The sequence below is a fragment of the Anser anser genome, assembly GCF_964211835.1.
Source record: "Anser anser genome assembly, chromosome: 5".
Lineage (NCBI taxonomy): Eukaryota > Metazoa > Chordata > Aves > Anseriformes > Anatidae > Anser > Anser anser.
Window position 1 is genome coordinate 49,735,925 of NC_139725.1, and position 13,214 is coordinate 49,749,138.

General features: G+C 36.0%; 1 protein-coding gene across 2 annotated transcripts in view; it reads right to left on the minus strand.

Annotated features, from left to right (window-relative positions):
* RPS6KA5 (ribosomal protein S6 kinase A5) overlaps positions 1-13,214 on the minus strand; it is a 79,793-nt gene that overhangs the window by 5,404 nt on the left and 61,175 nt on the right. For both annotated transcript variants that reach the window (XM_083838845.1, XM_083838846.1), the window contains 8 exons: positions 12,782-12,943; positions 11,393-11,518; positions 10,536-10,669; positions 7,231-7,324; positions 5,977-6,147; positions 2,515-2,706; positions 1,745-1,904; positions 718-881 (listed from right to left, as the gene is read on the minus strand). In XM_083838845.1, coding sequence (XP_083694971.1) covers positions 718-881; positions 1,745-1,904; positions 2,515-2,706; positions 5,977-6,147; positions 7,231-7,324; positions 10,536-10,669; positions 11,393-11,518; positions 12,782-12,943 — 1,203 coding nt within the window. The remainder of the gene's footprint in view (positions 1-717; positions 882-1,744; positions 1,905-2,514; positions 2,707-5,976; positions 6,148-7,230; positions 7,325-10,535; positions 10,670-11,392; positions 11,519-12,781; positions 12,944-13,214) is intronic.

Below are 13,214 nucleotides of genomic sequence, written 5' to 3' on the forward strand. Positions count from 1 at the left end.
CAAGAAGGACATGGAGGTGCTTGAGAGAGTCCAGAGAAGGGCAACGAAGCTGGTGAGGGGTCTGGAGAACAAGTCTCATGAGGAGCGGCTGAGGGAGCTGGGGTTGTTCAGCCTGGAGAAGAGGAGGCTCAGGGGAGACCTCATCGCTCTCTATAGGTACCTTAAAGGAGGCTGTAGAGAGGTGGGGGTTGGTCTATTCTCCCATGTGCCTGGTGACAGGACAAGGGGGAATGGGCTAAAGTTGCGCCAGGGGAGGTTTAGGTTGGATGTTAGGAAGAACTTCTTTACTGAAAGGGTTGTTAGGCATTGGAATGGACTGCCCAGGGAGGTGGTTGAGTCGCCATCCCTGGAGGTCTTTAAAAGACATTTAGATGTAGCCCTTAGTGATATGGTTTAGTGTAGGACTTCTTAGTGTTAGGGCTGAGGTTGGACTAGATGATCTTAGAGGTCTCTTCCAACCTAGACGATTCTGTGATTCTGTGATTCAATTCCCAAAACCTCATTAGTATAAATGTCTCCAAGAAATTTATTCTTGCCTCATCATTCATGTTTTCACTGTACTCACTCGTAAATGTTTGGAGAAGACAAAAAAAATGCAGTTATAAGCAATCACTGAATTATAAAGACAAATACATATCTTTAATTAAGGAAAAAAAAACTTACCAAACAACACAGTACTAAATTTAAGGACACGAAGTAAGATTTCCTAGAACTTACATGAAAAGTGGCTTTGACGTATGTATGCACAGCAGCCCCTGAAGAGCCTAAGTTATCAGGAGTCATTAGAGGATTGGATGACAGCTGGCTACCATCCTGAAGCCATTCGTTGTATCTCAGGCTGGACATCTTAATTCTTTTGTTTGGATCCACTGTTAGAAGTCCTAATAGAAATACATTACATTCTCTTCATTTGTGAACTATTTATCCCCTTTTAACAGATAATGTGTGACTTTGATAATGAAGTCACGACAACACCTATCCTAGATATGCCAATATTTATCCTAGATAACGTTCACAGAATGTTAAACTATCATCCATTCCAGAAGAATCATTAAATGCAAGAAATCGCTCCTGGATTGATAACCAAGTGAACTCAGAACTACGAAGGGATTTGTTCACTTAGAACCTGCCTAGGATGAAACTCAAGACATCAGAATCTCTGCATGATCCACTTAGGTCTGAATCTGGAGAAAAAAATCTGCAGAAAAAATCCTCCCAAGCCTGCTTCTATACAAATTCAGAACTTCACCTTAGTACAATTAAGAATGGTGTCTACCTCATGTCTAAAACCTAATTAGATGCCCAAAATGCTGAAGGGGATCATAAAGCACATCAATTGCAAGCAAAGCAGCTCAGCAATAGAGAAGCCTTAGTACACTCATATAAAAACACAGTCCAAAGAAAAGACAATAGCAATGCATTCATTTTCTGAAAAAGCTCAGCTTTTAAAACATTTTAAAACATTGTGGTTTACAAAACCAAAAATAAAAGAAAAAAAAAAGAAAAAGAAAATTTCTGCTTTTAAACATGTTTTAAAGTGACTTCACTCTCTTTAAAGCTCTTCAGTTACTTCCAACCCCAAGAAATGCAAATGCTAACCTATCAGCACAGGGGTAAGTACATAGCTCAAGCTGTGAGTACTATTCTGCCAGGTGAGGCAGAGCATCCAGATACTGTACAGCTCTCTAAATCTTATATTTGCAGCTAGAAATAGAAGATGCATGAAGAATTTGTAAATACATACCTTGAATTAATTCCTTGGCCTCTTCAGAAACATTTTTCCAAGCTTCTCCTTCAAAGGAAAATTCTCCCTTTTTTATTTTCTTCATAATTTCCAATGCACTAGTACATGTCAAACTTTTGTCTTGAGACTGAAATGGTACCTGTCCTGATAGCATTGTATACTGTCATGAGAACAAAATAATATTAACACGATATGTTTATTGACAACCCTAAATATGCAGTTGCTGTTGTCTGTACAGCATCACCAGCTCTGTACAATAAAACTTTGACTATCACATCTTCAAGGCTATAAAAAATTTAAAACAAGCAAGACTTTCTCTGGAGCCCTTGTTAGAAAAAAAGCAATCATAAGTTTCAGGAAACTACAATCAAAACATGATGGTATTTCTACCCAGGTTACTTTTATAGAAAATAATTTTCCTGTAAATCAGAATGCAGACTGACTCCTTCTCTGAACTGAAAATCTCAGAAGGTTATATGGATGCCTGCAAAATCTCCTAACAAGAATATTTCTAAGAACCAGACTGTTTTTCCATACACAGAAATGTTGAATTTAATCTACTGTTTAGGAAAAAAAAAAAAAACAAAAAAACAACTCCACCCCTTGAAAATATCTGTCGTTGGAACCTATTATTTGTGCAGCAGTATCTTCATCTCACTCAAATGCATCATCTATCCAATTCAATTCTGAAACTGCATCAAGTCCTTTGCACTTCAATAAAAAGTAAATACATACAAAAACATTATAATTTTAAAAACCCAATCACTTACCAGAATGACCCCCAAACTCCAGAGGTCACAGGATTCATCATAACCATTGTGATTCAAGAGCTCTGGGGCAGCATAATGTAGAGTAAAACATGGAGTCTTCAGAGGCTGATTATCAGGCGGTTTTAAACGAGCAAAACCAAAATCAATTATTTTTATTTCTGAATTATCGCTTTCATCTGTAAACAATAAATTCTGAAAAGCAAATACAAAATCAATACTAGCACTGGTTAGAAAATTGTTTAGAACACAACAGTTACTTCTATTCTACATCTATTACTAAAAAAAAATTCTCATTATGTAAATAGGCACTAGGAAACACTAGAAAAAATGGAAAAGTACAAATAATGGTACTCTGGGATATAAGAAAATGTAATGTGTAGATTTGCCTGCTGTGTATCTGCAAGTTAGAATAGTTCTGCCTGGGAGTATTAATGAAAATGAGTATTTAGTAGAGACCAATGGGAAAAATAATTTGTGGAACATTGACAAGAAAAAAAAGCAACGACAACACACTAAACAGTCATGAAGTATCAAAGACAAAAGCTTGAAATGAACAATCGTCTCTTCCACAGACAAAAAGAAATTTTCTTAAGCTTCCACTTCCTTCTGGCATATTGTGAATGACAGCTTTCTTGTAAGTGGAATTCTTGTTACATGCCTTGTCTTGGGACTGAATGGTCTTTGGTCCTCAAGTGGTAACGTGCTTAAGTCATATTGCCACAAGAGCTCAGAAATCCAAAATAATAATTTGAAAACAAAGGATGGAGGACTAGAAAGTGCACCAATTGTTCAGTTGTGTATCAACAGCTATCTGGCATGGATCTCAAAGGCAACAGAGATATGTTTTCTGTGAGACTTGGGATCAATGCCATTTAAGCACAGAAGGTCACAGAGCAGAGCAACCTCAAACCAAGCCTACTCCTCACACCAAGGTAATGAAGCTTTGGTACAGCTGGTCCTGAGAATTTCAGCCTAACAACTGGAATATGGCATCTCAGACTTGAAGAAAGACAAACTGTCAGTTCAAAAGAGTATTTAAGGCAATTAAGGCAATTTATTCTGTGTATATTCTGTGTATATTTCTCAAGGAAGATACAAGAGTGAAGCTAAGTCTTAGGGAAACCGTCTGAGGCCAAGATGAAGTTACTGATTTCTACCTCCATTGCTGAGAGAGGAGAGAAGAGCAAAAATTTGCTGTTACCTTCACTGTTTGATCTACACAATGCTAGGGAAAGTCTCAGTATGAGAAATCCTACAGCCCTATGTAATTCTGTAATACAAAAAGTGAATGACTGAACACAAAATAATTAATTTCAAACTCTCTATGAAGGGAAAAAAATGATTGCTAGACTGCAAGCAGATCAATAAGGAAAACCTGAGATTATTCATTATGTATAAGAGGTAACAGTTGCTATAAAACAGTATTTTTTCATTCTGTACTGTTGTTATAGGTTAATTCACAATCGGAAAAGTCAATGTTCCATACTAAAATGTTGTGCAAAAATGTATCTGAAGGTAGACAGCAAAAATATCAAGACAATGAGGATAGGTAATTAATACAATCATCTTTTTTTCAATGGTGATGGTATATAGCCAATAAGCAAATGAAGAATTTCAATAACAATGTTTTAAAAAGACCTCCGTTCTTGAGCTGAAAATGAAATTGGTTATGTATAGAAAGTTACAGTCCAAATGTCCTAATTTGGGTTGACTGTTTGTTGATTAAGTAAATATAGCATGTTTCTCAAACACCCACACTTAAAGCTATAGTCCATATATCGTTTAAGGATATGTAAACATTAGATCTGTCTTGATGTATTTTTTCTAATATCTTTGGAGCCCAACCCACAGATCAGTGATAACTTCACAGAAGCAATCCCCAAATTCCTCTACTGACCATCCCTCCAAACGGACACATATGCTGTATGCATTCTTTTTTTCTGTGAATTCCCTGATTTTTTTTTTTCCTATCCAGTACAACAAGAGCAACATAATTTTCCATATATCTTCTAAGAGAAAGATGCACTAACCGCATCTATATTGGGATGCCTGCATATCCCATACTAAGTTCATGTCTGAACCTAAAATAGTAACTTTCAAAACAACAAGCAGGAAGTAGACAGGCTGGTTGAGTCCAGCTCTGTGGAGGCAATGCATCCTGCAAGTTGTTTGCTAAATAACCCTTCATTACTTTGACTTCCCAGGCTTCTGTTCTTTAACATGATGTAGAATTGAAGACTGCCTAATTTATGATGCAGCTGAAACCCTGCTTTCCAGAACCTGGCCTTTCAAGCTGGCAATACCAGTAAAATTAGAAGATGAGAAAAAGCATTTTTATTTTTTGTCCATTCAACAATGACTTGTTTCAAAAGCTGTTTAGTTTTCTTTATGGTGTGAGCAAAGAAATTCTTTCTAAGAGTCGTGTTTTCAACTGACACAACAGAATTTCATAGTAGCCCTTTTTATTTCATTGCTTACGTATTACACAGACTCCGCTAGAGAGATACCTTCAAACACACAGGTTTTGGACTGATTTTCAAAAAACATTCTAATACCAACATCTAGAAGCCTTCTTTACATGTTGATTTTGAATTACTATAAGAGAGGCAAGTTTGTAATATACCAGAAGGTATGTTACAAAAGGATGAAACGTCAGTAGTAATGGTGGATCGTTTTAAAAGGCAGATACAAAAGAAGTAGTTATTTCCTGAGGTATTACAATATCAATACAATATAACATCCTTACTGAACAAATTAACACGAATCTACACCGTTCCGGGACTAAAGAAACTTAACACCTATCTAAGACCATTGGTGGCAAAGAAAAACAGTAGAAGGAGCAAATGCTGGCTCCAGGAAGCAGAACAAAGCCAGTGGTCAATCGTACTATAGTAAACTGAATTGTCTGGAAGGCAAGATGCTGCAGCACAATAAAAATACTATGAAAGCTCATAACAATTAATTACTGAAAAATACATATTAAATAATATAATTGTTTCTTTTGAGAAACTGCTTAATTCACTGAACTCAAATCACACATCTCCATTAGTTGGCTGTGTTACATTTGGGTTCATGTTGTACTTCAGTGGCATGATATGATGGGACAAGGGTCTTGTAGGTGCATCCAAAAGAAGCCCCAACAAGGGAATTAAGATCAAACAGAAGGTAGAAATGTGCAGACAAAGCAATCAACCACCCTAGCTCATCTTGTGAACTGCTTTATACTGTAAGTATATACTTACTACTAGTAAAAACTGTCCACAAATAGACAAAGAATGTTTTCGAACACGTTCCAGTGTTAACTGCTTACAAAATTTAAAATGCTTTGTAACAGTTACCTTTATTATGAATAGAAGAATACCTACAGAATTTGCTAAATAAAATCAATAACGTTTTATTTAAAAAATAAAAGTAGAAAAGTGTAATAACTTAAGGCCACAATGTGTAAGAAAGTCACTATACCTCTGGTTTCAGATCTCTGTGGACTACTCCTACATCGTGCATATGGCTCACTGCTGAAACAAGTCTGCGCATAATATGACTGGCTTCTGTCTCACTGAAATGCTGCTTCTTCTGAATACGTTCAAGCAATTCTCCTCCCTTCAGCAATTCCATTACTAGAAAAGTGTGAAGCTAGAACAATAAAGAAAAACTTGGGATGTTAGAAATTCACACATTAGCACACATCAACTGCAATTCAAACGTCTTGCTATTAAACAAATAGCAGACTTCTCAGAAGACTTTATGAGGAATGGAAAGTGGAGTTAGCATTCTCAAAAGGCACGCGATCATCACTAGCATTTCCTTCCCCTGAATGACAGTAACAAATGTAATATTTGCAAGCCAAGGAAAAAAAGCTCTGGGAAGAGGTCAAGAAATTATTTCAAAAAAAAAACTTTCACGAACAGAAGGTGCACAGTATTTACGTATTAAAGAATAGAAAGATAGCTCTGTATACAGAAAGCAGCAAGACTACTAATACACAATTTGATCAGACTGATACTAGAGCAAGAAAAAAAATGTAACTTTCTCAGACATAAACTGCAGAAATGTCAAAACTAAAAAATTCTGATCAGTTCTGGACTTCAGAATATTGTGCACCTGAGTAATCAGGATGATAACATCTGGAAACTACCATGAGCAAATAAAAATACAATGGTTTGCTGGTTGAGATTAGCCTATTTAGTTTCAGAACAACCTGAACAATTTTTTTTTTAATGTGTTATGAAGTATAGCTGTTTTACCCAAACAGACGTGAAAAAAGTTCCTTATCCTACACACGTGTACTTGTGCTATACTACTAAGTAAATACCAAAAAGAAAGGCTTCCTTATCATTAAAGATTATACTGCAGATTTCCAAATTACTTCACAAATATTTTAAGATTCATGACAACCTTGAGGCAAAGTGAGTAGGTATCTCAGTTTTATGGATATGGAAACAGCGCCAAGAATATATTGTAGGATGATTAACTATGTTGACCAATGACAGAACCAGAGATAGAATCCATGACTAAATCTTTCAAATACATTTTTGATGGGAAAAAGTAAATGACAGTTCCCTTGAATTCGGAACTGTTGCTTCATCTTTGGAATTAGACAAAAGCACTAGGAAAAAAGATACCTACACAATAACAGTATGCTTAACTCCTAGAAGTACTTGGGAAATCACAAGGCAATGTGTTTGGCAAATAGTGATTATAGTTTCTTCACAATACCTGGTCATGATAAATTTCATGTAACTTCACTACATTGGGGTGTCCTTCGCAGAGTTTCAGAGCTGTTATTTCTCTCTGGGTGTTGGCTTCCATTCTGGAAAAATTGAGCAAACATTTTGTACCAATTTTACTAAGCAAATTGCACATTCAAAGTGTTACACCTATTTAATTGTTTGCAATCCAGATTTTTGAACATTACAACTGCTTGAACGCAATTAAAACCATATTAAACGTAAGCAGAGCAAAATTCTCCGCATAACCCTGCAAGTTAGGGCACAAGAAAAACCACACCCAAATCAGACAATGTTTTTGATGCAACTGTAACTTACTACAGCAAAAGCTGAAATGGTATTACAAAATAGTTTCTATCTAAAACAAACCCTTCCCTTAGTCCAGGGCAATTTGACTTCACCTCTGTTCCTACAAATGTGTTAGCTCAGCTATATCCTGAAGATTCAAATTATTGGCCCAACACTTTCCATTCTTACAGAAGACTAATACTGCCACAGTTCTATAGAAACTATGAGTTCCTACTAGGAAAAAAAGCAGTATCATCATCTATATAGGAATTGTGTTATACATATGAAACCCTGAATAGGTGGATTGAAAAATCTAAAATGGAACAGATAAGAGACTTGCTCCAAAGCAAAAATCAATTCACAATTCTTTTTTAGGTACTTAAATATCTATAGCGCCCCCCCCCCCCCCCCCCCAAAAAATAATGTGGTGAACTTTATAAAAACTACATGAATGGTGACTGAGGAGAATATTAGAGGAAAACAAATCAAATACGTTGATTTAGTTTGGACCAAGAATGCACGAAAATTTTTGCCAAAACTCTTTCCTACTAAGTAAGAAAGGCTAATCTTGTACTGATTAGGAGAATGGCCTTATGGATAGCACAGACAGAATCTCTCTCACCACATGTTCTGCATTTCTGGTTTCATAAAAATTGTTTTTCTAATTCAGACCAGAACTGTGATGAGAATTTTGTACAAGAAAAATCTGTTTTTTTGCAGACTTCATATAATCCAGGAGTGAACTAAACTGTTCCTCTGTTGATTTTGTTGTTTAAACTTAAAGTGATTTCAGGTCCTTAACAAAATCAAAACCTGTCTCAGATAATCTTTCCCTCCTAGAGAAAATACTATGAGAGGGTGGACTAGGAAACAGATAAAAAAAGGCTTAATATCATGAACATAAACCTTTGAAATTTGTGCCTAGACTTTTCTGAGTATCTCTTCTCTATAAATAGTTATCACCTCAGATTTGTAGACAGACAATATTATGAAAAATCAACAGGAGCTCTGAAACAGTAACTCAAGCAAGTGTACAGGAATCCATTGTTTCATGGGGCTTCAGAAAAACAGAAAAAAAAAATCAAATTGTTGGATGGAGGCAGATCCAGCAGTACTAACATAGCAAAAACACAGAGGAACTCTTGATCATAGCTTTCATCCCAAGTACCATGAAAAGGTTTGCCTATGTGTGGGATTCAATTTTTTGGTATCTTTAATGGGTAGGATTAAAAGACTGTCTGACTGAGGCAAAGAAGTTAGTAAAAACCTAGCATGCTTTTCATATTAGAAAGAATTATTAATGTGGTCCTCAGAGCAATATTATTTACTGTTTAACAGCTTCTTATTCCGTGCTGGTTTGTGCCAACTTATTCGGTGTGTAGGTTTATTGCTACCTCTAAATACTACATAAACAAGCTCTGAGTCACTCACAGCCTTCAGTCCTGAAAAAGTCTTTGTATGCAGACCACTTCCTACCTTCATTTAGCCTGGTCCACCAAGATGAAGGAGAAAGAGCAAAAGAGCCTGTGAGTAATATCACTCAGGGATGTCATTCCTAAAAGCTCAGGTCTTGGGAGAAGTCAATACTAGTTTGCTGTTATCTAGAAACAATAAATCCATTATTTAAGGTGGATTTCTCCTTAAGATGAGGTGGGAATACTGATCAGCAGCTCCGCGTGCGCCACAGAAAGAAAAAATCTGAATGTAGACACAAGGCAGAGATTCCGATTAAAATACCTAATGTAGGTGTCTACTGCATACTGATTGTCTAAGGTCCCAATGTAACGAGTGAAATTCTGATTAATGAAGTTGACAGGGTGAATAAAATATGTACCTAGAATGGGATTCAGTTACCTAAGCATAGGAGAGCCTGGAAGACACCAGCCATAAAGCCATCTACATAAAGGTATAGTAGCAGTCACCAGACTGATGCAAATTGGAGGACTCGTAGGACACCAATGGATGCTAAAATGGCACTAAATTGATGCCTGTGTTTAAGTAACTGAATCCCACTGCTAGTGCCTGGTCATTTGAGTCTCTCTGTAGGTTCCACTAATACTTTTGACTATGTCACCATAAATCACAGAAGACCTTAGAAAGCTGGCTTTACACACTTATCCCATTCAAAAAGCATGTGAACAAACACTTAAGACTGGTGGACAGTTACTTCTAGGCTCTGGAAAAACAGAGGTACAGCCAAATGTCTTGGAGGAAGAGATCCCTGTGAACTATCATTCTGATGGTAGAACATTTATGTTTTTCCCTTCCCTTTTCTGCCAGCACTGTACAACATGCTAGGGACATATTTAATAACGAATACCGAGCAAAATGAAGCTAAAAATCCATCCAATCCTCAAAGAGCCCTTTGTCTTTATTTTTCTCTGGACAGAAACTGCCAGAAGAATCTATTCTGGAAGAGTACCAGATGGTCCCCCTGAGCAAAGTGAGACAGCTGCCTCTCCATTGTGGTGTTCTCTTCAGAACATCCAGGAAACAGATGTAATGTAAAACTCAATGGTCTAATTACATTTTACACACACACACACACACACGTGCGCATGTGCACCCATACACACACACACACACTAATTAGACCCAAGGGAAACCAAACTACAGATACTTCTTAAAAGCCATGGGCTAGACAATCAGTTGGACTACCTAGAAAAGGGAATTAGCATAAACCTACATTCAGTTTACTTAGGTCTAAAGACAAGAGGAACTTACACCTTACTCTGGTTTGGAGCAAAACTGGGGAAAACACAGGTAGAATACAATTACGAACCACAGAAAAGCCCTCTTCTTCTCATGTCCTCCCCAACAAAAAACATTTTATTTCAAAAGGCTCTCAAAATTTTTAAAGGTTACTACTATATGTTTCTCTAGATTCTTCAGAATGGATATTTTAAGATTATTTTTCCACCTTCAAAAATGTAGCGAGCATTATTCTAATCCATGGGTGACAGTAAGCAAAGAAAATATTTTTATGGTCTTATAGAATATTTATACCTTTTGCTAATTATTTTTACTGCATACTCTTGGCTAGTTTTCTTGTGTAAGCACTTTCGACAAATGGAAAAACTTCCTTCTCCCAATGGTTTCTCTTTCAGATCCAGTTCATAATGTTGAAAAAATGGAGAGTCCTGTTAGGAAACTGTCTGTATTTAGTTCTGCAGAATACTTTTAGTATACACAGTCAAAGACAAAGAGTAAAGTTTTGTGAGAATTTTTCATCTACATTTAAAATTGTAAAAGAGCTCTCTTTTTGATAAAATATAATCTTAATTTCTATTTAATAAAATGCATAAACTTTATTTTAACAATCAAAGACTATATCTTTAAATTAAAAAACAGTCACTAAACAAAGTATTACTACTACAATAGCTTAAGGTACAAAATATTCAGACAAACAGGATCAAAGATGGTCGTACATACATTTATTCACAAAACTATGTGCTCGTTTGAAGACATCACAATAGTGTCTGTTCTTATAAGGATTCACACAACTATAGTACTTTTGGGCAAATACATCATAGAAGGAATTCTGACACAATTAAAGTATTTTCAAAAATATCTACAATGGTTAGATGAAAAAGAACTATCAGGAGTCAAATTACTACTATTATTATACTTCAGTCTTCAGGAAAACTAGACAACCATCTCATCTTTCAGACTAAACTTCAACCATTTCTTAAAAGTACCACATGCAAATTATATGCTTGGATCATCTGAGGAGCCATTACAGAGAACAGATAAATGCATAATGACTATTTTGTAATCTGTAGCATAGCTTGTGATTGCTGCTTTGAAAGTTATATGCAGTTCCAAGTTAACCAAATTAATTTAGCTCTTGATATTATTATTACCTTCATCATAGCACTTCTGGCAATAGTTGTGGTTCCAGGTCTTTCATCCCCAACATAAAACTGAACAGGATCTACTGTAGCTGCATTGCGTTTAAACAAAATAGAAGGTGCAACGAAAGAATATCCCTATTAAATCAGAGACATCAGAAAAGGACAGAGTTTGAAATTGTTGCACACAAATGATAATACTGCGTATAAAACACTACAGGCTTCTAAAGATTTTTAAAAGAAATCATAATGGTCGTAACGTAATACAGAAAATGTAATTGGCTAATTGATGGGTAGCTATTACTGTGTTCAATGTGAACAGATGTCTTTCTGGAAGTGGTTGTATGATTCTCCACAGTTGTAGACAAAATAGTAACAATACAAAATTTCAAGGAAATAATGCTAAAGATCTGGCTCGGTTTCAGTTCTTTTGCAGTAGCGATAAAGGCTCATAATTCATACCAGCTGGCTTCCCAGAACACCTACAAGTTAAGATGTGAAACAGTTTTTATGCTGTGATATAAGCAACAAACCATCTTAAACAGTAAAACAAAATAAGTTTCACGTTAGCGATTTGCCCAGTTTAGGCACAACAAGAACAGCTGTGACTTCCCCTGCAGGATGAGTCAGATAGTATTATGACATGCATAAAGGCTTCCTATAGTCAGTACAAATCTTAAAACTTCCAAAATATGATGCTGTATTCCTGTACACCGAGCATTAAGTTGCTAAAAAAAAAAGCCAATAAAAAACAATGAAGCACAAGGTAGGGGAGGAGAGAAAACACTCTGAACTGCTGTTCACTTCTGCAGTTTTGGTTCCAAGTTTAAGGCTGCACTTGAACGGTTTGACATCTGATTTGACATCCATACTCTGCAGAGCAAGTAAGGATCGTTCTTTAGCAGCATGAAGGAGGTGGTGAGGAAAGTTTTGTTTCTGATCTGCATTTAGTAGTCTAGTAATTAAAGCACTTACAAAGGAAGTGAAAGACCTACTTTCAATTCTGCAGTTAGATCACAGTTCCCAGAGTACCTCAACTAGAGGATAATATGGACATAGGCAAACTGCATGCTGTTGCTGAGGCTGGTAGCCCAGGTTGATGGAGGCAAGATGACAAGACTCTTAAGGTAAGGAGAATCAATAAAGGACAGACTGACTTTAGTCCAGCTGGCAGGACATTCAGCTGGGAATGGAGAGACATGAAATTTTATGTTTGCACTAAAACTGTTACCAGCTTTCTAATTTTGCAGTCACTGAACAAACAGACTTGAGAAGTGAGACTGGAAATTACACAGATAATTCCCAATAATTTAGAAGGTGGGAAAAACATTCAGCTATATACTTGGAATTGTTTAATACCTGTTTTGCTTTTTTTTTAATTAGTATGAATTCTTAAAATACCTGAAATATTCTTTCCGAAGTCTGAGGGGTTGCTGCAGGAGAATATGTTGGATCCATTTCTGTAAACTCTTCTGCAAAGTTACTGACATCTAATTCATCTCTGATTACTGGTTTAAATGGAGCTGATACTTTTTTGGCAGCTAAATCATCCCAGTTTATATTCTAGACCAAAAATAAGAAAATAAGTTTGAATCAAATAGATACGTTCAAAGAGATTAAATTTCTCCAAAATTAACCACCTTATTTGCAATTATTTCTGCAAAATACAAGGGTAAATACAACTCTTTATGAGTCTCATGAATGTGAATACCTTTCAGCAAGACTAATTAAGTACTTCAGAGGATCATTCTTTTTGTATTTTAATAAAGCAGTCTATAGATATCCTAAGAGATATCAATACAAAAATGAACATGAATATTATTATTTTAATATA